General features: G+C 43.4%; 1 protein-coding gene across 3 annotated transcripts in view; it reads left to right on the top strand.

Moving 5' to 3' along the window:
- Positions 1–27,830, top strand: part of nid2a (nidogen 2a (osteonidogen)) — a 117,228-nt gene that overhangs the window by 85,798 nt on the left and 3,600 nt on the right. For 2 of the 3 annotated variants that reach the window (XM_046366364.1, XM_046366362.1), the window contains 9 exons: positions 2,706–2,945; positions 5,964–6,203; positions 16,206–16,445; positions 16,793–17,029; positions 19,953–20,183; positions 20,465–20,634; positions 20,909–21,038; positions 22,580–22,751; positions 26,868–27,025. In XM_046366364.1, coding sequence (XP_046222320.1) covers positions 2,706–2,945; positions 5,964–6,203; positions 16,206–16,445; positions 16,793–17,029; positions 19,953–20,183; positions 20,465–20,634; positions 20,909–21,038; positions 22,580–22,751; positions 26,868–27,025 — 1,818 coding nt within the window. The remainder of the gene's footprint in view (positions 1–2,705; positions 2,946–5,963; positions 6,204–16,205; positions 16,446–16,792; positions 17,030–19,952; positions 20,184–20,464; positions 20,635–20,908; positions 21,039–22,579; positions 22,752–26,867; positions 27,026–27,830) is intronic. The other variant, XM_046366363.1, reaches the window with a different exon arrangement.

Here is a 27,830-nt window from a genome sequence, read left to right as displayed (position 1 = left end):
ATTTAATCCCAGTAAAAATTCCCTGTCTTAGAACAGTTAGGATCACCACTTTATTTTAAGTATATGAAATGTCAGAATAATAGTAGAGAGAATGATTTATTTAAGCTTTTATTTCTTTCATCACATTCTCAGTGGGTCAGAAGTTTACATACACTCAATTAGTGTTTGGTAGCATTTCCTTTAAATTGTTTTACTTGGGTCAAACGTTTCGTGTAGCCTTCCACAAGTTTCCCAGAATAAATTGGGTGAATTTTGGCCCATTCCTCCTGACAGAGCTGGTGTAACTGAGTCTGGTTTGTAAGGCCTCCTTTCTCGCACACACTTTTTCAGTTCTGCCCACAAATTTTCTATAGGATTGAGGTCAGGGCTTTGTGATGGCCACTCCAATACCTTGACCTTGTTGTCCTTAAGGCATTTTGCCACAGCTTTGGAAGTATTCTTGGGGTCCCATTTGCGGCCAAGCTTTAACTTTAACTGATGTCTTGAGATGTTGCTTCAATATATCCACCACATTTTCCTACACATGATGCCATCTATTTTGTGAAGTGCACCAGTCCCTCCTGCAGCAAAGCACCCCCACAACATGATGCTGACACCCCCTTTTTCCTCCAAACAAAACGATGGTCAATATTGCCAAACATTTCTATTTTTGTTTCATCAGACCAGAAGACATTTCTCCAAAAAGTACAATCTTTGTCCCCATGTGCAGTTGCAAAACGAAGTCTGGCTTTTTTATGGCAGTTTTGGAGCAGTGGCTTCTTCCTTGCTGAGCGGCCTTTCAGGTTATGTCGACATAGGACTAGTTTTACAGTGGCTATAGATATCTTTGTACCTGTTTCCTCCAGCATCTTTCCTAGGTCCTTTGCTGTTGTTCTGGGATTGATTTGCACTTTTCGCACCAAAGTACGTTCATCTCTAGGAGACAGAACGCGTCTCCTTCCTGAGCGGTATGACGGCTGCGTTGTCCCATGGTGTGTATACTTGCGTACTATTGCTTGTACAGATGAACGTGGTACCTTCAGGTATTTTGAAATTGCTCCCAAGGATGAACCAGACTTGAAGAGGTCTACCATTTTTTTCTGAGGTCTTGTCTGATTTCGTTTGATTTTCCCATGATGTCAAGCTAAGAGGCACTGAGTTTGAAGGTAGGCCTTGAAATACATCCACAGGTTCACCTCCAATTGACTCAAATTATGTCAATTAGCCTACCAGAAGCTTCTAAAGCCATGACATCATTTTCTGGAATTTTCCAAGCTGTTTAAAGGCACAGTCAACTTAGTGTATGTAAACTTCTGACCCTCTGGAATTGTCATACAGTGAATTATAAGTGAAATAATATAAACAATTGTGTAAACAATTGTTTAAAAAATTACTTGTGTCATGCACAAAGTCGATGTCCTAACCGACTTGCCAAAACTATAGTTTGTTAACAAGACATTTGTGGAGTGGTTGAAAAACGAGTTTTAATGACTCCAACCTAAGTGTATGTAAACTTCCGACAACGGTGCATTAGCTATCTCATAAGGCCTTATTATGAGGCCTAGCTTAACCCTAATACAGTGGCCTGAAACTCATCATTTACAGGCCACATCAGGTCTGCAAGTAATGGTTGCAAAATTCTGTTAATTTTCCCAGATTTAAAAACAAATTCTGTTTGAAGGATTTCCAGGACTTTTCCATCCGGGATTTCTGTAAAACCTTGGAAAATTGCCTACATTATGCATTATGCAGGCTTGCAAAGTGAATTGTAATTTTAATTTTATATTTTTTAATTTTACCCCTTTTTCTCCACAATTTTGTGATTTCCAATTGGTAGTTACATTCTTTTCCCATCGCTGCAACTCCCGTACGGACTTGGGAGAGGCGAAGGTCAAGAGCCATGCATCCTCTGAAAGCCACACTGCTTTTTGACACACTGCTCTCTTAACCCGGAAGCCAGGCGCACCAATGTGTCGGAGGAAACGACCGTGTCAGCGTGCATGCGCCCGGCCTTCCACAGGAATCGCTAGAGCGCGATGCGACATGGACATCCCGGCCGGCCAAACTCTCCCCTAACCCGAACGACGCTGGGCCAATTGTGCGTTGCCTCATGGGTCTTCCGGTTGCTGCTGACTGCGACACAGCCCGGGATTGAACCCGGATCTGTAGTGACTCCTCAAGCACTGCCGGGCCATAGACCGCTGCGCCAACTAGGGAGGCCGTGAAATGTAATTTCTATTGGAATCCAGACAGAGTTGAGACATCCAACAGTTTTTACGTTTGTATTCACCCACATCCTGCATTCATAATGACTGCCAGGGTTAGGAACAGTGGGAGGAGACCTAAGCCATTTTAACTGGAACAACCATTTCATTAACAGATGCAAAAGTTCAAACTAAATGATTGGATTACTTTAGAAAAATGTATGTATTTGATTAATCAATCAATCACTCAGTGTAATAAGATTAATCAATCAATCACTCAGTGTACATGAATAAACACAGATATTAAAAACATTTTTTTTAAAGTAGAGCACACTGGGAAAGTTAATTTGTTATCATAACTTTAAAAAATAGAGTTGGTTTGACTCCTCATTGAGTTGAATCAGTGCCACATAAGCATTTTAAATTCAACCTACTATAACTATTTAAGTTGGCACAACAACTAAGAGAATTGTGTCTCTGTATGTGCATGTGTGTCTGAGCACCCTTTACCTGTCTCTACAGATCACACTGAGAAGCCTAAGACTCAATGTGAACACCACAGAGACAGTGTCCAGACAACCAGTCCTGAGGGGTACTCCATCGTGGAGGTTTTTTTACCCCAGTGTGATGAGCAGGGTCAGTACAGAGCACTGCAGTGTCACGGTTCTACAGGACACTGCTGGTGTGTGGACAACAGGGGGCAGGAGAGGGCAGGGACCAGGAAACCACCCGGTACTGGCCAGCCTAACTGTGATGAACCAGGTAAGAGTTTTAACTTTAATGACCCGCTCTGCTGATTTTTATGTGTCTTGCACACAGACAAACTTTTGATGGCCTTACAGCAGTAGCATCCCACACTGACACCAATACAGCAAATTCAGGGAGAAGTCTGACTGGGACTCAAACTCATGTCAGTCCAATACCTAAGTTAATACCCAAGCCTGTTGACAAGGTGTTGTACTATCGACCATACACTATACTAGATTTTGACCAATCCCATGGCCACACGCAAAATCAGGTGTTGCAGCATTACTTTTGTTACGAATTGCATGTGGAGATGCACATATTGTAAAATGTTATTAAAAATAACAAAATATGTAAAAACAGATTTTTTTGGACTGTACTGTATACATTTACATTTACATTTAAGTCATTTAGCAGACGCTCTTATCCAGAGCGACTTACAAATTGGTATACCTTTCATTTTCAATGGCATATGTTCAAGCTCAACATATTCCTTGAGCCCGTTTGCTTTGTTATAATTAATAGTGTATAGTGTGTAGATTTCTGTAAAATCATAAGCCAAAAAACTGCAAATCCCTATCTCCACTAGCCTTCCCATAGATGAATGTTACTAAATTTACTAGCGGTAGCTAGCTGACAAGCTAACTGAAGCTAGCAAGCTTGGTAAGGAATACTGGATTTTAACTGGTCGCTGAACACGTTATCGATCTTTTAGTAGCTAGCTAATTAAGTTACCATTTGGGCGATGTGAAAAGTTCTCCCTATCCCCATTAAAATTTTACCTAGCCGGTTAACTTGTTGGCGAGCTCCAGTTAACGCAACTGTGCTAGCTTTTGGGCTAGCTACCAAAGACAATACCTAGCATGCTACCACATGTAATAAACGATAATAAAACAAACACCTTGACTCAAGGCTTGAGCATAGACATTTACTACCAGAATGAAAGGTATAATCTATTGCCTTGACATATGTGATCATTTTTTTACATTTAGTTTTACCAAGTTAGTATTTTGTACCGGAAGTACCACCACAACCTATTTTTATTTTATTTTTTATTTTTTTACTTCACTTTTATTTCACCATGTAGGCTAGCTGAGAACAAGTTCTCATTTGCAACTGCGACCTGGCCAAGATACAGCAAAGCAGTGTGACACAGACAACAACACAGAGTTACATATGGAGTAAACAATAAACAAGTCAATAACACAATAAACAAATCAATGACACAGTAGAAAAAATAAAGTCTATATACAGTATGTGCAAAAGGCATGAGGAGGTAGGCCATAGGAGCGAATAGTTAAAATTTTGCAGATTAACACGGGAGTGATAAATGAGCATATGATGATGTGCAAGTAGAGATACTGGTGTGCAAAAGAGCAGAAATGTAAATAAAATAAAAACAGTATGGGGATGAGGTAGATTGGGTGGGCTATTTACAGATGGACTATGTACAGCTGCAGAGATCGCTTAGCTGCTCAGACAGTTGATGTTTAAAGTTGGTGAGGGAAATAAAAGTCTCCAACTTCAGTGATTTTTGCAATTCATTCCAGTCACTGGCAGCAGAGAACTGAAATGAAAGGCAGCCAAAAGAGGTGTTGGCTTTGGGGATGATCAGTGAGATATACCTGCTGGAACGTGTGCTACGGGTGGGTGTTGTTATTGTGAACTGAGATAAGGCGGAGCTTTACCTAGCATAGACGTATAGATGACCTGGGTCCAGTGGGTCTGGCGACAAATATGTAGCGAGTGCCAGCTGACGAGAGCATACAGGTCGTAGTGGTGGGTGATATAAGGTGATTTGGTAACAAAACGGATGGCAGTGTGATAGACTGCATCCAGTTTGCTGAGTAGAGTGTTGGAAGCTATTTTGTAGATGACATCGCCGAAGTCGAGGATCGGTAGGATAGTCAGTTTTACTTGGGTAAGTTTGGCGGCGTGAGTGAAGGAGGCTTTGTTGCGAAATAGAAAGCCGATTCTAGATTTGATTTTTGATTGGGGATGTTTAATATGAGTCTGGAAGGAGAGTTTACAGTCTAGCCAGACACCTAGGTATTTATAGTTGTCCACATATTCTAGGTTGGAGCCGTCCAAGATGGTGATGTTAGTCGGGTGGGCGGGTGCGGGCAGCAAACAGTTGAAAAGCATGCATTTGGTTTTACTAGCGTTTAAGAGTAGTTGGAGGCCACAGAAGGAGTTTAGTTAGCACAGTGTCCAAGGAAGGTCCAGAAGTATACAGAATGGTGTCATCTGCGTAGAGGTGGATCAGGGAATCGCCCGCAGCAAGTGCGACATCATTGATATATACAGAGAAAAGAGTCGGCCCAAGAATTGAACCCTGTGGCACCCCCATAGAGACTGCCAGAGGTCCGGACAACATGCCCTCCGATTTGACACACTGAACTCTGTCTGCAAAGTAGTTGGTGAACCAGGCGAGGCAGTCATTAGAAAAACCAAGGCTATTGAGTCTGCCGATAAGAATACGGTGATTGACAGAGTCGAAAGCCCTGGCCATGTCGATGAAGAAGGCTGCACAGTACTGTCTTTTATCTATGACGGTTATGATATCGTTTAGTACCTTGAGCGTGGCTGAGGTGCACCCGTGACTGGCTCGGAAGCCTGATTGCACAGTGGAGAAGGTACGGCGGAATTCGAAATGGTCAGTGATCTGTTTATTAACTTGGCTTTCGGGCAGGGCAGAATGGATATAGGTCTGTAACAGTTTGGGTCTAGGGTGTCACCCCCTTTAAAGAGGGGGAAGACCGTGGCAGCTTTCCAATCTTTAGGGATCTCGGACGATACGAAAGAGGTTGAACAGGCTGGTAAATAGGGGTTGCAACAATGGCGGCGGATTGTTTTGGAAAGAGAGGGTCCAGATTGTCTAGCCCAGCTGATTTGTACGGGTCCAGGTTTTGCAGCTCTTTCGGAACATCTGCGGTCTGGATTTAGGTGAAGGGGAAGCTGGGGAGGCTTGGGCGAATAGCAATGTATGATTGGGTTGATCAGTTCCCTAGTTTAACCCCTTACCTGTCTCTACAGATCTTCCTGAGAGGGCCAAGACTCACTGTGAACAGCATAAAGACAGTGTCCAGACGATCAGTCCTGAGGGGTACCCTATCCCGGGGGTCTTTGTGCCTGAGTGCGATGAGCAGGGTCAATACAGAGCCCTGCAGTGCCACGGTTCTACAGGACATTGCTGGTGTGTGGACAGCAGGGGGCAGGAGAGGGCAGGGACCAGGAAAGGACCTGGCAGTAGCCAGCCTAACTGTGATGAACCAGGTAGGAGTTGTAACTTTAATGACCCCCTCCACTCATTTTTATGCATCTTTCACACAGACACACATTTGATGGCTTTACAGGAGTAGCATCCCACACTGACACCAATGCATCAAATTCAGGGAGAAGACCGACTGGGACATTTCTCGTCGATCGCCAAACATTTCTGTAAAAAACCCAATGATAAAGCCTTGTGTTCCTATTTTTTTTTAATTAGTCTTGGCTGTTGGTGGTAGGTGCAGCTAATTCAGCTGTTGCCATGTAATGTGTCTGAAGGTACACATTCTGCCTTCCGGTGAGCCTGGAGAGGAAATCAAGTGTACTATTCCATTGCTGGCCAATCAGATTGCTCAGATGACCGAGTCTGCATTAATGTAGCAGGCATAAAAGAAACCTATGGCAAAATTGATACTGTGAGATTTCAAAATGTTTAAAACCATGACTAGAGAGAGACTATCAACGAATACAGCAAAGAGCTGCTGTTTTTATGAGTGAGTTCATGTTTAAGTTCTTACTCAGCATGGTCACTACTTTGTATTCAAAACTTTTATAAGCCATTAAATGCGCATTCTTCCTATTTCCACTCAACGCTACAACAAGCAGTGCGGCAGTAATGAATGAGAAGGTAAGTGTAGCTATAGGCTTGCGTTGTTGTTATTATTAACGGCTTGGGTATTTTTTATATCAAGGAATATTTCACTTTCTTTGTTCATAGGAGTAACAACATGAATGAGGCAGAAATAATGCGGTGCGACTCAAGTTTTCACCATCAGCTGGAAGAATGTGTCCCTTTTTGGTCAGTGGGATGTTGAGAGACGGACCCTCTGTCTGCTGCTCTCTCCCTCTGCTGAGACTGACCATCAGTAGCAGGCACCATCAGCCCAGAAAAATAAAAAGCTAATTATTTAAAAGTATGCTCACTCAGCTGTGCATCAATGGATCTACAACAATGGATCTATTACCGGTGTGATCATATAGCCTGCATCAAATTTTGAAATATAATTTATAAAATGTCCTGAACAACAATGAATTGGCAGGTAAATTCAAGCAAAGCCAGTATGCGGCGATAATGTATTGTGGCTATAGCTTACTGCAGAAACCTCATTGCTACAGTACTGTTTTTAATTGGTTATTGTTGCATAATAGGCTTACATTTTTAAAGTCATGTAACTAAAAAAATCACCTGTAGATCTCGATGTGCATTTTGACTCAGAAAGTGATCTTGACTCAGAAAAGGTTGGTGACCACTGGACTAGGCCTACTAACCTTAGCAACAAAAAAAACGTCCCTTTTTCAGGACCCTGTCTTTCAAAGATAATTGGTAAAAATTCAAATACCTTCAAGGATCTTCATTGTAAAGGGTTTAAACACTGTTTTCCCATGCTTGTTCAACGATCCATAAACAATTAATGAACATGCACCTGTGGAACAGTCGTTAAGACACTAACAGCTTACAGAAAGTAGGCAATTAAGGTCACAGTTATGAAAATGTAGGACACTAAAGAGGCCTTTCTACTGAAAAACACCAAAGAAAGATGCCCAGGGTCCCTGCTCATCTGCGTGAACGTGCCTTAGGCATGCTGCAATGAGGCATATGTACTGCGGATGTGGCCAGGGCAATAAATTGCAATGTCTGTACTATGAGATGGCTAAGACAGTGCTACAGGGAGACAGGACGGACAGCAGATCGTCCTTGCAGTGGCAGACCAGGTGTAACAACACCTGCAACCGGATCAGAACATCCGAACATCAATTCTGCGGGACAGGTACAGGATGGCAACAACAACTGCCCGAGTTACACCAGGAACGCACAATCCCTCCATCAGTGCTCAGACTGTCCGCAATAGGCTGAGAGAGGCTGGACTGAGGGCTTGTAGGCCTGTTGTAAGGCAGGTCCTCACCAAACAACACCGGCAACAACGTCTCCTATGGGCACAAACCCACCGTCGCTGGACCAGAAAGGACTGGCAAAAAGTGCTCTTCACTGACGAGTCGCGGTTTTGTCTCACCAGGGGTGATGGTCGGATATGCGTTTATCTTCAAAGGAATGGACGTTACACCAAGGCCTGTACTCTGGAGCGGGATCGATTTGGAGGTAGAGGGTCCGTCATGGTTTGGGGCGATGTGTCACAGCATCATCGGACTGAGCTTGTTGTCATTGCAGGCTATCTCAACGCTGTACGTTTACAGGGAAGACATCCTCCTCCCTCATGTGGTACCCTTCCTGCAGGCTCATCCTGACATGACCCTCCAGCATGACAGAGAGCCCGGATCTCAATCCCATTGAGTACGAATGGGACCTGTTGGGTCAGAGGGTGAGGGCTAGGGCCATTTCCCCCAGATGTCCGGGAACTTGCAGGTGCCTTGGTGGAAGAGTGGGGTAACATCTCACACCAATAACTGGCAAATCTGGTGCAGTCCATGAGGAGGAGATGCACTGCAGTACTTAATGCAGCTGGTGGCCACACCAGATACTGACTGTTACTTTTGATTTTGACCCCCCCTTTGTTCAGGGACACATTATTCCATTTCTGTTAGTCACATATCTGTGGAACCTGTTCAGTTTGTCTCAGGTTTTGAATCTTTTGTTCATACAAATAGTATTTACACATGTTGAGTTTGCTGAAAATAAACACAGTTGACAGTGAGAGGACTTTTCTTTATATTTACTTCTCAACTTTCCTAATATTAAGCATATTGTTTATCTTTACAACAGGAGTCTAGCCTACCTGGCTGGCATGAAAATGAACTACAGGAAAAGCATCCTCCATTCGCTATTTAAGTGCATAGATCTATTTTTTTCCGCTTCCCGGTTTCGAGACAGGTGCATGATAATGGTCCATTCTAAATTTCACACATATTATTTAGCATATGTAAAGACAAGATTAAATCAAGAATAGTGTGATTGGTGACAATATTAGCCTATATTATCACTTGTGAATGATGCCCAGCATAAGTAACTGACTTTTTTATGTTGAATCATAGTCATACACCTCATGTAGCATATCCAAATCAAATCAAATCAATTTATATATAGCCCTTCATACATCAGCTGATATCGCAAAGTGCTGTACAGAAACCCAGCCTAAAAGCCCAAACAGCAAGCAATGCAGGTGTAGAAGCACGGTGGCTAGGAAAAACTCCCTAGAAAGGCCAAAACCTAGGAAGAAACCTAGAGAGGAACCAGGCTATGTGTGGTGCCCAGTCCTCTTCTGTCTGTGTGGAGATTATAACAGAACATGGCCAAGTTGTTCAAATGTTCATAAATGACCAGCATGGTCGAATAATAATAAGGCAGAACAGTTGAAACTGGAGCAGCAGCACGGCCAGGTGGACTGGGGACAGCAAGGAGTCATCATGTCAGATAGTCCTAGGGCATGGTCCTAGGGCTCAGGTCCTCTGAGAGAGAGAAAGAAAGATAGAATTAGAGAGAGCACATGTGGGGTGGCCAGTCCTCTTCTGGCTGTGCCGGGTGGAGATTTTAACAGAACATGGCCAAGATGTTCAAATGTTCATAAATGACCAGCATGGTCGAATAATAATAAGCCAGAACAGTTGAAACTGGAGCAGCAGCACGGCCAGGTGGACTGGGGACAGCAAAGAGTCATCATGTCAGGTAGTCCTGGGGCATGGTCCTAGGGCTCAGGTCCTCCGAGAGAGAGAAAGAAAGAGAGAATTAGAGAAAGCACACTTAAATTCACACAGGACACCGAATAGGACAGGAGAAGTACTCCAGATATAACAAACTGACCCTAGCCCCCCGACACATAAACTACTGCAGCATAAATACTGGAGGCTGAGACAGGAGGGGTCAGGAGACACTGTGGCCCCATCCGAGGACACCCCCGGACAGGGCCAAACAGGAAGGATATAACCCCACCCACTTTGCCGAAGCACAGCCCCCACACCACTAGATGGATATCTTCCACCACCAACTTACCATCCTGAGACAAGGCTGAGTATAGCCCACAAAGATCTCCACCATGGCACAACCCAAGGGGGGGGCGCCAACCTAGACAGGATGACCACATCAGTGAATCAACCCACTCAGGTGACGCACCCCTTCCAGAGATGGCATGAGAGAGCCCCAGTAAGCCAGTGACTCAGCCCCTGTAATAGGGTTAGAGGCAGAGAATCCCAGTGGAAAGAGGGGAACCGGCCAGGCAGAGACAGCAAGGGCGGTTCGTTGCTCCAGAGCCTTTCCGTTCACCTTCCCACTCCTGGGCCAGACTACACTCAATCATATGACCCACTGAAGAGATGAGTCTTCAGTAAAGATTTAAAGGTTGAGACCGAGTTTGCATCTCTGACATGGGTAGGCAGACCGTTCCATAAAAATGGAGCTCTATAGGAGAAAGCCCTGCCTCCAGCTGTTTGCTTAGAAATTCTAGGGACATTTAGGAGGCCTGCGTCTTGTGACCATAGCGTATGTGTAGGTATGTACGGCAGGACCAAATCAGAGAGGTAGGTAGAAGCAAGCCCATGTAATGCTTTGTAGGTTATCTGTAAAACCTTGAAATCAGCCCTTGCTTTGACAGGAAGCCAGTGTAGGGAGACTAGCACTGGAGTAACATGATCAACTTTTTTGGTTCTAGTCAGGATTCTAGCAGCCGTATTTAGCACTAACTGAAGTTTAATTAGTGCTTTATCCGGGTAGCCGGAAAGTAGAGCATTGCAGTAGTCTAACCTAGAAGTGACAAAAGCATGGATACATTTTTCTGCATCATTTTTGGACAGAAAGTTTCAGATTTTTGCAATGTTACGTAGATGGAAAAAAGCTGTCCTTGAAATGGTCTTGATATGTTCTTCAAAAGAGAGATCAGGGTCCAGAGTAACGCTGAGGTCCTTCTCAGTTTTATTTGAGACGACTGTACAACCATTAAGATTGTCAGATTCAACAGAAGATCTCTTTGTTTCTTGGGACCTAGAACAAGTATCTCTGTTTTGTCCAAATTTAAAAGTAGAAAGTTTGCAGCCATCCACTTCCTTATGTCTGAAACACATGCTTCTAACGAGGGCAATTTTGGGGCTTCACCATGTTTCATTGAAATGTACAGCTGCGTGTCATCCGCATAGCAGTGAAAGTTAACATTATGTTTTCGAATGACATCCCCAAGAGGTAAAATATATAGTGAAAACAATAGTGGTCCTAAAACGGAACCTTGAGGAACACTGAAATTTACAGTTGATTTGTCAGAGGACAAACCATTCACAGAGACAAACTGAGATCTTTCTGACAGATAAGATCTAAACCCGGCCAGAACTTGTCTGTGTAGACCAATTTGGGTTTCCAATCTCTCCAAAAGAATGTGGTGATCGATGGTATCAAAAGCAGCACTAAGGTCTAGGAGCACGAGGACAGATGCAGAGCCTCGGTCCGATGCCATTAAAATGTCATTTACCACCTTCACAAGTGCAGTCTCAGTGCTATGATGGGGTCTAAAACCAGATTGAAGCATTTTGTATACATTGTTTGTCTTCAGGAAGGCAGTGAGTTGCTGCGCAACAGCCTTTTCTAAAAATTTTGAGAGGAATGCAAGATTCGATATTGGCCGATAGTTTGTTATATTTTCTGGGTCAAGGTTTGGCTTTTTCAAGAGAGGCTTTATTACGGCCACTTTTAGTGAGTTTGGTACACATCCGGTGGATAGAGAGCCGTTTATTATGTTCAACATAGGAGGGCCAAGCACAGGAAGCAGCTCTTTCAGTAGTTTAGTTGGAATAGGGTCCAGTATGCAGCTTGAAGGTTTAGAGGCCATGATTATTTTCATCATTGTGTCAAGAGATATAGTACTAAAACACTTGAGCGTCTCTCTTGATCCTATCGGAGCACGAGGACAGATAGGCCTATATGGTTTTTAAAGGTTTGTATCACAACTAAAGTGGCCAAATAACTTCTTAATTAAAATGTAAGCACATTAATCCGCTTTACAAGGGGTTTATAGCATAACTGGCATACATAAGCAGCGCATGAGTTTCAAGTTTTGGGAAGATAATTGTAATGAATACTCAGGGAGAAAAAGGTGAAGATTCATGAGCAGAGCGTGGCAGATGTTTATTAAACCTTTACAGAAGTCAGGAATCGTGGTCACAGACAATGGTCAAACTGGTAGGCAGTCAAAAACAAAAAATACCTCACAACCATACAAACAGAAAGAACTGAACTAAATAGGGAGCTGATGAGACCAGGTGAGAAACGAACACAGGTGAAATCAATGAACAAAAATGAAAAACAGGGCTACGTTCCAGAACACAAAGAAACAGGGCTACGTTCAAGATCACAAAGAAAAAGACCACATGGTTGACTAAGAAAAGAAAAGCAGAACCTTACAATAATTTTCACCATAAAAAATGCACCTTTATAATAAAAGCATTACATGTATTTGATTATAGCCTACTGTCATCAAATCAAATCAAATTTTATTTGTCACATACACATGGTTAGCAGATGTTAATGCGAGTGTAGCGAAATGCTTGTGCTTCTAGTTCCGCCAATGCAGTAATAACCAACAAGTAATCTAACTAACCATTCCAAAACTACTGTCTTATACACACAAGTGTAGGGGGATAAAGAATATGTACATACATATGAATGAGTGATGGTACAGAGCGGCATAGGCAAGATACAGTAGATGGTATTTAGTACAGTATATACATATGAGATGAGTATGTAAACAAAGTGCCATAGTTAAAGTGGCTAGTGATACATGTATTACATAAAGATGCAGTAGATGATATAGAGTACAGTATATACGAATACATATGAGATGAATAATGTAGGGTATGTAAACATTATATTAGGTAGCATTGTTTAAAGCGGCTAGTGATATATTTTACGTAATTTCCCATCAATTCCCATTATTAAAGTGGCTGGAGTTGAGTCAGTGTGTTGGCAGCAGCCACTCAATGTTAGTGGTGGCTGTTTAACAGTCTGATGGCCTCTCTCAGTCCCAGCTTTGATGCACCTGTACTGACCTCGCCTTCTGGATGATAGCGGGGTGAACAGGCAGTGGCTCGGGTGGTTGTTGTCCTTGATGATCTTTATGGCCTTCCTGTAACATTGGGTGGTGTAGGTGTCCTGGAGGGCAGGTAGTTTGCCCCCGGTGATGCGTTATGCAGACCTCACTACCCTCTGGAGAGCCTTACGGTTGTGGGCGGAGCAGTTGCCGTACCAGCCGGTGATACAGCCCGACAGGATGCTCTCGATTGTGCATCTGTAGAAGTTTGTGAGTGCTTTTGGTGACAAGCCAATTTTTTTCAGCCTCCTGAGGTTGAATAGGCGCTGCTGTGCCTTCTTCACGATGCTGTCTGTGTGGGTGGACCAATTCAGTTTGTCTGTGATGTGTATGCCGAGGAACTTAATACTTACTACCCTCTCCACTACTGTTCCATCGATGTGTATAGGGGGGTGTTCACTCTGCTGTTTCCTGGAGTCCACAATCATCTCCTTAGTTTTGTTGACGTTGAGTGTTAGGTTATTTTCCTGACACCACCCTCCGAGGGCCCTCACCTCCTCCCTGTAGGCCGTCTTGTCATTGTTGGTAATCAAGCCTACCACTGTTGTGTCGTCCGCAAACTTGATGATTGAGTTGGAGGCGTGCGTGGCCACGCAGTCATGGGTGAACAGGAAGTACAGGAGAGGGCTCAGAACGCACCCTTGTGGGGCCCCAGTGTTGAGGATCAGCGGGGTGGAGATGTTGTTGCCTACCCTCACCACCTGGGGGCGGCCCGTCAGGAAGTCCAGTACCCAGTTGCACAGGGCGGGATCGAGACCCGAGCTTGGAGGGTACTATGGTGTTAAATGCCGAGCTGTAGCCGATGAACAACATCCTCACGTAGGTATTCGTCTTGTCCAGATGGGTTAGGGCAGTGTGCAGATTGAGATTCTACTTTGTCTCTATACTGACGCTTAGCTTGTTTGATTACCTTGCGGAGGGAATAGCTACACTGTTTGTATTCGGTCATGTGTCCCTGATTAAAAGCAGTGGTTCGCGCTTTCAGTTTCACGCGAATGCTGCCATCAATCCACGGTTTCTGGTTTGGGAATGTTTTAATCGTTGCTATGTCATGTGTGCATTGCTGCGCTTATAATGTGAAGAAATAGCCTAATAGTTTATCAACATTTTAAGCTAATCTTTCTGATCTGTTGCGTCAGCCACATTGCGTGAAAACCTTTTTTAATGGTTGTAATAATTTGAGATTTATTGCACCCCATATCTTTCCCAGACTATGTTTGGAATATTTATTTCTCGCACAGAATAGGCCAACTTTTGTAATACGGGGGATAGTCGATTGACATAGGCTAGTGCTTTTTCTGTTTGTCAGGCCTACTCATCTTGAGTTGGCTGATGAATAGTAAATGGGGACAGTTCTTCCAATATCTTCAATATGCACCTCGGAATTGGATAAGAACGCGGGCAGTTGCGTCCCCGATGTGTCTGTCTTCACTTGCAGCCTGTGAGAAAGATCCGATCATGTGACGGAGAGACATGTGAGTGAGAGGCGCTTCGGATTGCTCAGCACACTCAGGGAGAATGGCACAATGCAGAAATCAGGACCGCAGAAGGCATGGATGTCGCCATTAAATTCAAGGCATTTTCAAGTGCTTGTCAAATTGTGATTGAGAGACTTTTGGAGTACAGCCTTCCCAAAAAACAAAGCTGAGCTCATGCCTTTCAAGCAACTTTTTTCAAATCATCATTAGAGTTTCATTATGCTGCCTTACATGCTGACCAGACCACTCGTCCACGTGCGCCATCGCACACGCTTGTTGATTTTGTCCACCCACACCAGACGTGATCAAGACTCACAGGTTGAAGTATAAAAACAAACTCTGAACCAACTTTATTAATTTGGGGACAGGTCAAAAAGCATCAAACATGTACGGCAATTTAGCCAGATAACTTGCAGTTGCTAGCTAATTTGTCCTAGGATATAAACATTGGGTTGTTATTTTACCTGAAATGCACAAGTTCCTCTACTCTGACAATTAATCCACAGATAAAAGGGTAAACCGAGTTTGTTTCTAGTAATCTCTCCTACTGTAGGCTTCTTCTTCTTTGGACTTTATATGGCGGTTCGCAACCAACTTTAAAGTGCATTGCCACCACCAACTGGGCTGGATTGTGGACCTCAGATCATCTTTCAATCACCCACGTGGGTAAATGCTCCTAAAAACCAATGAGGAGATGGGAGAGGTGGGACTTGCAGTGCGAAAAGCATCACAAATAGAACCAAGTCCTATTTTAGCGCCTGCTTACGCAGACGGTCGTTGACGCACGCGAGCAGTGTGGGTGCAGTGATTGAATAACATGTATGTGTACATTTATTTTGCAACGCTTGCGCACGCGACGCCATCGGTGTGGTCAGTATGTTACAATGTTTTAAATATCAAAACATATAGCCCAGTCTTTGTAGAACTAAAGTTACGTTTATAATTCTAAATTAATCATTTCTTTGTTAACCGCTCAACACAGAATGTGCGCAATCACACAAATCGTTTGGAGAACATATTTATATTTTATTCAGCTTTGTTTGATTGTATTCTTCATACTATAAAATAATATAAAATAATGCCACTGAATTATAAGTAAATCTTGTCTGCTAAATTAACTAGTGTAGCCCACAGCCATTTGGCATAGCTACATCAGGACCTAACATAAGGACAACTCAGAGTATGGTATTATTTTCTTCTGAAATAGACTACATTTTCTTCATATCATGCTTCTTTAGACCTGTCTAAAATAAATAATGGATGTATTCGACTTTTTAGAAACCAGGAGATGTTAAATGTGTTTATGTTAATTAACGGTCAATTACCGTGAGACTGACAGTTATTTGCCATGACCAGTCGGGAAAAAAATAGGTTATTCTAGCATTACTTTTGTTACGAACTGCATGTGGAGATACAAATTTAGTTTTTTTTTAAACAACTAAAAAAGCCTAAATACATAAAAACAATAGTTTAAACTGTGACCTGGTTTAACCCCTTACCTGTCTCTACAGATCGTCCTGAGAGGCCCAAGACTCACTGTGAGCAGCATCAAGACAGTGTCCAGACGACCAGTCCTGAGGGGTACCCTATCCCGGGGGTCTTTGTGCCTGAGTGCGATGAGCAGGGTCAATACAGAGCCCTGCAGTGCCACGGTTCTACAGGACACTGCTGGTGTGTGGACAGCAGGGGGCAGGAGAGGGCAGGGACCAGGAAAGGACCCGGCACTGGCCAGCCTAACTGTGATGAACCAGGTGAGTTTAATGTTAAACACGTTACGGATAATAACAGTAACATCCATGTTGTCTCTGTAATATCGTCTGTAAAGGGTACTTGTTTGTTCAGAATAACTAACAATAACCAGTGGGAAAAACTGGTTACAATAAAGTCCTTATGACAACTTTTATGATGTCATGGTCAGGTTGTAATCTGGTAATAACAACCAAGAGATGTCTTGATGTTGTCATGAAATAGCCATCTTTACCTGGACATAAGCGTCTAGTTGGTTGTAATCTAGTTATATGACAGAAAAACAATATCCACCAGACAACGACGTCATTAAGATCGCATGTGCCTAATAACCCCGTACCTGCCTCTACAGATCACCCTGAGAGGCCCAAGACTCATTGTGAACACCAGAGAGACAGTCTGCAGACAACCAGTGCTGAGGGGAATGTTGACGGGGCCTTTGTACCTCAGTGTGATGAGCAGGGTCAATACAGAGCCCTGCAGTGCCACGGTGCTACAGGACACTGCTGGTGTGTGGACAGCAGGGGGCAGGAGAGGGCAGGGACCAGGAAACCACCCGGTACTTCACAACCTAACTGTGATGAACCAGGTGAGATGAGTTCACATGTGTTGTGCATACATTTGACGTACACACAACACACCTGTATACACTAATACACATGCATAAACACTACCAATTGCAAGACCACACACACACCCACCTAGAGGTTCATGCTGCAATGCAATCTGCCTCATGTGGCCAGCTTAGACACACACATAAGAGATTTTCTTAAGGTTTAGAATTAAAGCCAGGCAGCAGGCACTGTTGCTATCTAATACAGCTAAACAAAATGGAATCGTTAAAAGTTTAGGCACCAATAATGTGGTACGCCCTGTAAAGCCCCAGCTCAGCTCCTCATTGCGTATGAGTTTTCACTTTCATTTGAATCAAGTAAATGGTGCCAAGTCATGCTGTCAGGTCTATATTGTTAGGGGGAGAAGGTAGGTCAGTGATGTGGTTCGCCCATGGTTTTCCTGCCAAACCACTGCTTCTTCTACACTGTGCCCAATGTGTGCTCTTCTCTCCCACGTCACAAAAATACATATTTTTTGTGTCCGTGTAGGACTCTTGAGTTGGAAAGAATTGAACATACTGTCATGTTTTTTTAACAGTTTCAGAGATAACAAAAATTTTTACTTTTGTGGTATGTTTTAAGTGCACCTGAAAGCATGTTATCAAGGTGGATTTGATAAAGTAAACACTTGGAAATCTGTAAGAATGTATACAAGTGGGTAGGTGACAGGGGAGGGGGTGAGTGTGTGTGCGTGCGTGCGTGTGTACAGGTGTGCATGTGTGTGAAAGAGACTGATGAGTGTGTAAGGGGTCGAACATACCACGCTGGAGTGTGTATGTGTATATGCACGTGCATGCATATGTGAACGAGACTGAGTGTTTGTGTCTGTGTTTGTGAGTATGTGTGTACATGTAGTAGAGGAGAGACAGGAACGTGACCAGGAGGATTGATTTGATTTCTTGCCCTTACACGGACCCCTCCAGGGTCATAGATCACCTTCTCCTGTCCCAGACCTGTAAACGCTTGCGGGGTCAGCTCACTTCTCATCACTATCAGCTGGAACGCTTATCTACTACCCGAAATACAACTAAAGAGTCACAGAGCCCACAGCATTTGGACGGCCCTTAAAAAGGCAATGGGGGATTTCTACCTGAGTCATAATAGCGTTTCACAATGTAAATGTATGCATTACTTATGAAGCACGACACTTAACTCTGGCTATTTACGCATTCCTGACCAGAGTTGTTTATAATATTGTCTCGTCTTCAGACTGACTTTTCACAAAGTGAGCTAGGTAAGTTAGTCATACAGCATACATGGACAAGCGTAGCCCTAGATTGAATAAGATCAAGCATTAACTGGTGATAGCAGACACCCACATAGCAGATGATTTGGCGTGTCGGAGGTGGAACTGCGTTGGTGAGCAGCTGCTCTTGCGATCATTGTCACTAAGCCACAGGCATTGGAAGTTCAGAACGAGAAAGTGTAGAATATATAGAAATAATTATGCTCAAATTGAAAAATCATTAAAGAAAAGAATGAAGATTTCTATAATCTTAATCGAGATGTCCCACCTTCACACTGTCAAAAATAAAACGCTTGGCTAAAGCGGATCTGATTGAACCGAGCCCATAGTCTTTAGAGCTCACATTGTGTCAAACCTTAGTCTGTTTTTCTTATTAGTTTGCTTTTTGTTGTCAGGGTGTTTTATTTAGATTTTGAAGTGGAACTGTTGACTGTGCATGCAGTCAGATTCACTGCAAGTGTTGACAGCTTACTTAGTCATAGAAAGGACCCTGTGAAAGAAGAGTGTACGAACCATCCACATACTTTGAAGCTTTGGTCATAATTCAATGATCAATTGGTGTCCTGATGTGATGATTGACATTTTAGTCATTGAGTAGTAGTGAGTTCATACATTTTCAGGCTTTTTGTCATGCGGGTGAAAGAGGACCCAAAAGCGACTTGGCGAAAACAGAGTCTTTAATCCAGTAAAGTAAATACAATCAAAAAAACACAACTTTCACTCGAAATGACGAGGACAAACTGGAGACTCGATCTTGAACAGCAGGTGAACAGCAGGTTGCCTCGGGAAGGCACTTGAACCAAACAGACTCAGACACCTGCTCACCACGCAGCATCTGAGGAAAACACGACACGACAGGGCGATACACAAACACAGCACGGTGAATTCTAGACAGGGAACCGACAGGGCAGAAACGAATAACAAGGAGAGAAATAGGGACTCTAATCAGGGAAAAGGATCGGGAACAGGTGTGGGAAGACTAAATGATTGATTAGGGGAATAGGAACAGCTGGGAGCAGGAACGGAACGATAGAGAGAAGAGAGAGCGGGAGAGTGAGAGAGGGAGGGGGAGAGAGAGGGATAGAAAGAGGGAAAGAACCTAATAAGACCAGCAGAGGGAAACGAATAGAAGGAGAAGAACAGGGACAAGGCATGATAATCAATGACAAAACATGACACTTTTTTCTTACTGGTCCCCCGTGGGAATCGAATCCACAACCATGGGGTTGCAAGCGCCTTGCTCTCCCAACTGAGCCACACGGGACCCTTGGTGCAGGACGACAGAACTAATTACTTTCAGTGACACTTTATTTGGCTAGTCCCCTAAAGATGATCCATAGATGCTCACACTATCAGCAAACTATCAACTGCAACTCTGTTGATATGCAACTGCTTGCCAGGGTTACAGTTAGGTTTGAGGTTGGGGAAAGGGTTAAGATCAGGGTAAGAGTTAGGTTTAAGTTTAGGTTAAGGGTTAAGGTTAGGGTTTGTAGTAGTTAGTTAGTTGAACATTTACTGAACATCTATAAACCATCTATTTGGGATTAGTCAAATAAATATAATTAATTCAGGAAAAAAATACCTGAGTTTCTCCTAGCCCTGTATGTATATGACCCATGTGCCATCTCCCTCTGCCCCCCTCGCTCCCTCAGCGGTTGTGCCCCCCACCCAGCGGCCAGAGACGGTGTGCGAGCGTTGGCGGGCCAGCCTGGTGGACCACTACGGGGGCTTGCCCGGGCCCCACCACTACCTGCCCCAGTGCGACCCCCAGGGGCAGTTCAACCCCATCCAGTGCTACGGCGACAGCAGCTACTGTTGGTGTGTGGACCGGGACGGCCGCGAGGTGGCTGGGACGCGCTCGCACGACGTGGTCAAGCCTGCCTGTGAGTGACGTTACTGACGCTGCTGGTCATCTTTTCACATTTTCAAGTTTGTACTGTAGGATTAAATGTTGAATGCTAATCTGTGACATGTATCTTAAACTGTATAAACATTTGTTGATGTTAACTTGAGGTTTGGGAGGAACATTTGAATTATGATAATGTGAGGTATCATTTAGTTAATTAGTTATCTACACAGGTAGGTTCATTAACAACGTCTAATACAGTATATCTGTCAGTGTTTTATCCAGACTTTCTTCCTTCTTCTCACCCACCCCCTACAGGTGTCCCCACTGTAGCCCCTCCCACCATGCACCCTCTGCCTCGCCCTGATGTGACCCCGCCCCCCTCAGGCACCTCCCTCCTGTATGCCCAGGGACAGCAGATTGGGGCACTGCCTCTCAATGGCACACTCATGGACTCGGAGCGCTCCTCTACACTATTGGCTCTGCATGTAAGGAAGAATACTAGGCTACTCCATGCTAGTCCTTACAAGAGCTTAATGTAGAGTTTGTACTATTGAACAGCTAGGAATATCTCATTGTATGTCAACCATTCACAATTTCTTAGTGTTCTTTCTAGGCATTGTGTGAAGTTCACGGCACTCACCACTGTATTTGTAGATCCATATAGTTTTGTGTCACGTGTTCTGATCGTGGCTAAGGTACAACCTGTGTTGAACTGGTAGACTGTAAGTGTGAGTGTAAAATGTATGTGTCTCTCCACAGGGCTCCATTGTGGTGGGCATCGACTATGACTGCAGGGAGAAGAAGGTGTACTGGACCGACCTGGCAGGCAGGACCATCAACAGAGCCAGACTGGAGCCTGGGGCCGAGCCCGAGACTCTCATCAACACAGGTACACTTACACCAGGGTTGCCATTATGAAAATGTGGCACCGAACATTTTACATTATTATTTAGGCTAAGAATATAACTCAATCACTGTTCGTAAAAAATACTGTTCAATGCATGGCTGCGTATAGCGTAGAGGCCTGGGCTATAGGCTGTATCTGATGTTTCTTCTTTCGTTGCACGAGAAAAACACATTTCATGCAATTCTACTTTGTATGACTGGAGACATTAACAGAATCTTTTTTAACATGAAAAATGAGAGAGATCAATAAAGGCGTCTGCCCTTCCTATGAGAAGGGGAGACACAAATAGAATACGTGCCAATAAGATGCTATAGGCCTACTGTTGTTCGCTCAATTAAGGTGAGAATTTTGATAACTAAAAGACAGATTAATCTTTTCATTGTCTTTACAGCAATAGTTTGGAAAGCAAATGGCTATGTTTTTCAGCAATTTAATTTTTAAATATTGCTTTATGCCTTGCTGGGCCTCTCTACTTTTCACTGACAGTCGCAACTCAACAATAATCTATTAGGTATTTGCTGCGCTCGCTCACTGTCTAAATTGTGCACGCTGCCTTTCCTTCCGACTGTAGGTAATGCGATTTAAAACAATCCCAAACTTATTTTTTTAAGGCTAATGATGCTTTGTGGCCAAAATCATGCTTTAGTAGCCTATTTTGAATTATTTGATTTATTTATGTTTAGACAGGAGTAGGCTAATTAGGCTATATCATTTTGGCAATTGAATTCAATTTACTTAGGGAAAGCTTAGCTTCCCCTAGCCTTATAAACACACTGCCTATGAGCCTATGTCAATCTACTATCCCCTAAATTTACCTATTCTATTGGTCAGCTTGTCGAGAAAGAAATAGCCAAAACAGACTCTGGGGCATTTGTGGGGCGATAGGATCCCAAATTCATACAACCAGTAGGCCTAGGCTACATAATAATTATTTTTTAAAGCTATGAATCTGATGCAACAGATCAGAACATTTAGCTTAAAATGTTGATAAACTATTTTGTAACATTATTAGCGCAGCAATGCACACAAGGCAGTAGGCTATGCGCAAATGTGCATTTGCCTAACGGACAATGAAACAGGCAATAAAAGCGCCGTCTGAAATGTTTTGCTAAAAGGCTCTGTATGCTGTGCGCTTGTGATAAGGTAGTACATAACAAATATACACATGCAGCAATTTAATTCCATAGGCCGATAAGCATGCACGTACATCAACTGGTATTTCCATCTATGAATAGGCTAAAAAGCAATGTTTTTCTATCTTCTCTTTGACAATTGACAATTATCAGCTTTTTTTTTTTATACGCCCAAAAGCCGACTATTACCGACTAATGGAAACACTGACTGACACCCACTGGTAACACAGACAACAAGGGCATATCACACAGCCAACACAGATAACACACACTCTGCAACCAGAGTTACCACAGTCACCTTCACAGATAACTGACAACTACATTTACATTTCAGGTATTTACTACAGTATGTTCCACTGAATAACCTTTATAACTGTCCATTGTCCGTAGGTCTAACCAGTCCAGAGGGCTTGGCGGTGGACGTGGTGCGCAGAGCCATGTTCTGGGTGGATAGCACGCCGGACAAGATCGAGCGTGCTAACCTGGACGGCAGCGGGAGACAGACTCTCTTCGACACTGACATGGTCAATCCCCGTGCAATCATAGTGGACTCTTCCACTGGGTAAGGTTGAGGTTTAAAGTGGGTCATGTCAAAATCTCTCACAGTGGTGTGTACATGAACACAAAAATACATCATGTAATAAAGAAAGCATACTTACTTGCACATTGATGTGCGCTCCCAATAGTTTAGGTTTTACAGTATATTAGTCAAGTCAGCACGTCTACTATTCTCACTTTTTTACTCTAGAATAAAACATAACCTTTTGAGAACATACAGTAAATGTACCGGTTGGACTATCGGCCATGGCTGTCTTATGTTCTGAGTTCAGTTACTGCACCACTGCTTTCACAACATCATAACATCTCTGATCAAAAGGAGACTTTCCCGAAAGTCATAAACTGTTCCCTGGAAAGGTGTTTGACAAGCTAGGGTGACTGGAAGAGATCAAAGCAGAACTGGAGGTGGATGTTTTCTAACTCCCACACTAATCTAAATTTGCATCCCAAATGGCACCCTATTCTCTATATATTGCACTACTGTTGTTTAGGGTCATAGGGTCCTTGTGAAAAGTAGTGCACTATGTAGGGAATAGGGAGCAATTTGGGACACTGACTCACGTTAGTGAGACAAGGACGGCCTCGGGAGACCCTAAGGTCAAGGGTCACAGGTTTTTCTGAGTAATCTCACTCTGACCTCATCAGCTCCAAAACCCAGCCTCACTAAGATATCTCTTCTGAGGCAAGAAATGTACTTCAGGTGGTCCCTTAGGAGCAGGCTTCCCTACCCTGTCAGATCCAGGTTGTGTGCGTGTGTGCGCCTTTAAGTGAGTGTATGTCTTTACTTAAGTGTGTGTTTTTTGTTGTTGACATCTATGAGTGTGTGTGTGTGTGTTTGTCTTTGCACTAATGTGTATGCTTTTGCATCAGCATGTGTGTGTTTCATTTGAGTTGGGGCATTTCGCTTCTCCTTTAATTAATAGCCACGTTAATTAGGCTTAATTTCCTGTGGCCCGGCTGTCTTCCTGTGATGTGCTTACTAACAATACACTCTCTGCACATCAACAGTCACTGGGGGTGCAGCAGAGGAAGGCTGGGACTTGCGTCCCAAATGGCACCCTATTTCCCATATAGTGTACTACTTTTGACCAGGTTCCATAGGGCTCCACATATTAGGTATACTCCATGTATACCCCCCTTTTGCCCTCAGAACAGCTTAAATTCATTAGGGCATGGACTCTACAAGGTGTCGAAAGTGTTCCACAGGGATGCTGGCCGATGTTGACTCGAAATTTTCCCACAGTTGTGTCAATAGTCTGGATGTCCTTTGGGTGGTGGACCATGGGAAACTGTTGAGCATGAAAAACCCAGCAGGGTTGCGGTTCTTGACACAAACCGGTGAGCCTCGCACCTATTCTCATACCCTGTTCAAAGGCACTTCAATCTTGTGTCTTGCCCATTCACATTCTGAATGGCACACATACACAATCCATGTCTGAATTGTCTCGAGGCGTAAATATCCTTCTTTAACCTGTATCCACCCCTTCATCTACACTGATTTGAAGTGGATTTACAAGTGACATCAATAAGGGATCATAGCATTCACCTGGATTCACCTGGTCAGTTTGTCATGGAAAGAACAGGTATCCTTAATGTTTTGTACACTCAGTGTATAGGGTGCCATTGGGGACCTACCATGAGGTTGACAGCGGATGGAGACAACTGATGAAGGAGAAGGCAAAAGAGGGATAGAAAGAGACAGATTGAAGCAGAGACAGAAACAGGGAAATAGAGAGGGAGGTAGATAAATTAGTTGAGATAGGAACTGAAGAGAAAAATCAAGATATCTAACCTGGCCCTGTCTTTCCCAATCTCTTTCTTTCTCTATTGCAATTCAATTCTAAATGCTTTATTAGCATGACGAAAGTATACACTATATATACAGAAGTATGTGGACACCCCTTAGTGGATTAGACGATTTCAATCACGCCTGTTGTTTACAGGTGTATAAAATTGAGCACACAGCCAAACAATCTCCATAGACAAATATTGGCACTAGAATGGCCTTACTGAAGAGCTCAGTGGCTCAGTGACTCCATCCTAGGATGCCACCTTTCCAACAAGTCAGTTCGTCGAATTTCTGCCCTGATAGAGCTGCCACAGTCAACTATAAGTACTATTATTGTGAAGAGTAAATGTCTAGGAGTAATAATGGCTCAGCCGCAAAGTGGTAGCCCACACAAGCTCACAGAGCGGGACAGCCGAATGCTAAAGCGCGTAGCACGTAAAAATCGTCTGTCCTCGGTTGCAACGTTCACTACCGAGTTCCAGGCTGTCTTTGGAAGCAACGTTAGCATAACAACTGTTCGCCAGGAGCTTTATGAAATGGGTTTTCATGGCCGAGCAGCCGTACACAAGCCTAAGATCACCATATGCAATGCCAAGTGTCGGCTGGAGTGGTGTAAAACTCGCCGCCATTGGAGTTAGTTCCAGTGAAGGGAAATCTTAAAGTTACAGCATACAATGACATTCTAGACGATTCTGTGGTTCCAATTTTGTGGCAACAGTTTGGGGAAGGCCCTTTCCTATTTCAGCATGACAATGCCACCGTGCACAAAGTGAGGTCCATAATAAATGGTTTGTCGAGATCGGCGTGGAAGAACTTGACTGGCCTGCAGAGAGCCCTGACCTCAGCCCCATAGAACACCTTTGGGATGAATTGGAATGCCAACTTTGAGCCAGGCCTAATTGCCCAACATCAGTGCCCGACCTCACTAATACTCTTTTGGCTGAATGGAAGCAAGTCACCGCAGCAATGTTCCAACATTTAGTGGAAAGCCTTTTCAGAAGAGTGGAGCAAATGGGGGACCAACTCCAAAGATTTTGGAATGAGATGTTTGGAGAGCAGGTATCCACAAACGTTTGGTACTGTACATAGTTGTATTGAAAAACTTTGGAAAAGATTGGTCCAGCCTTTCTGGCTCGTACAAGGCTTACTTGCTTACTAATTGCCAAAGCAACCACTCTCTCCCCCCCTCCCTCTAAGGAACCACACATTCTGAGCCTGTCTCTCTATCTAATCCCCACTCCACATCTGGAGGAACTCGTGGCCCGCTCTGCTCGGCCCACATGATCAGCAATCAGCACAGCTACAAGTGCACGAGTGTGTGTGTACTGTGTGTGAGTGTGTGAGTGAGAAATGGATTTTGTGTATGTGTATTTAGGATATAGGCTTGTGTGTTTGTGTGCGTGTTTGCAGATGTTTGCCATACATTACATTTGGGTTTATATCTGGTAGAGGGATTGGCTGTGAGTGGGTGCACATGCCTGTCCAGCCTCAGGAATCAAAAAGCACATGGATAATCATGTAGCCCAATCATGTGAAGCAAAATTACACTGAAGTCACGTCCAAAGACCTGGCCTTTTCCCAAATACAATGACTTATGTTCGCTCTGGAGTAACTCAAGCGTTCTATCTTCTTTTATTATTTATACTGAACAAAAATATAAACGCCACATGTTGGTCCCATGTTTCATGAGCCAAAATAAAATATCCACACATTTTTCCATACATAGAAAAAGCTTATTTCTCTCAAATATTGTGCACAATTTTTGTTAGTGAGTATTTCTCCTTTGCCAAGATAACTTAAGTGACTTAAGCACATTTTTACTCCTGAACTTATGTAGGCTTGCCATAACAAAGGGGTTGAATACTTTTTGACTCATTACATTTCCGCTTATTATTATTCATTTGTAAACATTTCTAACAACATAATTCCACTTTGACATTATGGAGTATTGTGTGTAGTCCAATGACACAAAATCTCAACTTAATCAATAAAAAATTCAGGCTGTAATACAGCAAAATGTGGAAAATGTCAAAGGGTGTGAATACTTTCTGAAGGCACTGTATATACCTATCTGGTTTCATATTCAGTGTGTGCTGGAATTGAACCCACAACCTTGATGTGAGCGGAATTGGAATTTGGAATCACTCCCTCCCGTGAGACTTGTAACCCCAAATGCCCCCTCAGATCTAGAGGAAGTTAAGACTTGGGTTGGAGAGCGGGTGACCTGGGTTCGATCCCACCAGTTACCCTTGCACACACCATTTATGAACCAAATGAGCCACCATCCACACCACCATAATTGCCCTTTCTAACTGTGTGTTGTCTCTCTAGGACCCTGTACTGGACCGACTGGAACAGGGAGGCCCCGAAAATTGAGAGATCCTCAGTGGATGGCCACAGCAGGAAGGTGCTGGTGAAGGACGGGATTGGCCTGCCCAACGCCTTGACCTTTGACACAGCCACAAGACAAGTGTGCTGGGCGGATGCAGGTAAGAGTCCCGTGCCTCCTCTAGGAGCTTGGCGCATATAGAACCACACCTAAGGCATATAACTAGAACCAGCTTACTTTCCCAAATCCTCACTCTCATAAAGATGGGGGAAAAAAATGCTAAACTGATCTTTCATCATGATTCTTATTTATTTTAGATTTTTTTAACTAGGCAAGTCAGTTAAGAACAAATGCTTATTTAGAATGACGGCCTACCCCGGACAACACTGGGCCAATTGTGCACCGCCCTATGGGACTCCCAATCAGAGCCGGATGTGATACAGCCTGGATTTGAACCAGGGACTCTAGTGACGCCTCTTGCACAGAGATGCAGTGCCTTAGACCACTGCACCACTCGGGAGGGCAGTGCTCCAGACATTTTAACCTGGTGGCACCAGCCCATGATTTGGTCGCACAATAAAAACATTTGTAACAATTTTATAAAGTCATTAGAAATTATTTCACAATGCTTAATAAGAAGTGTAATAGACTACTGAGATGGTATTGTTTTTAATAACAAAAACATGTCCTATATGCTATTGCAAAATAAAATGAATTTGGTTGTGTTTATGAAAGTTTTAGGTAGGCCTACTATTAGAATATGAAAAAAAAATCATTACTTTTGTTACTGTAGGATATATGTAAAAACAATAAACCACAAAAACACCACAATTCAAGTGTTATACACGTCACAAAGAAATTAATTATTATTTAATTAAGACAGATCTTTAAAACATACAAAACACTAATAAGTTGTATTATGTTATTAGTCTGTGCTTAGTAGCCTATGCTGCCTCAAGTGCTCA

The sequence above is a fragment of the Oncorhynchus gorbuscha genome, linkage group LG10, assembly GCF_021184085.1.
Source record: "Oncorhynchus gorbuscha isolate QuinsamMale2020 ecotype Even-year linkage group LG10, OgorEven_v1.0, whole genome shotgun sequence".
NCBI classification, from domain to species: domain Eukaryota; kingdom Metazoa; phylum Chordata; class Actinopteri; order Salmoniformes; family Salmonidae; genus Oncorhynchus; species Oncorhynchus gorbuscha.
Note: the sequence above shows the minus strand (reverse complement) of the source record. Positions and strands in the feature narration are given on the sequence as shown.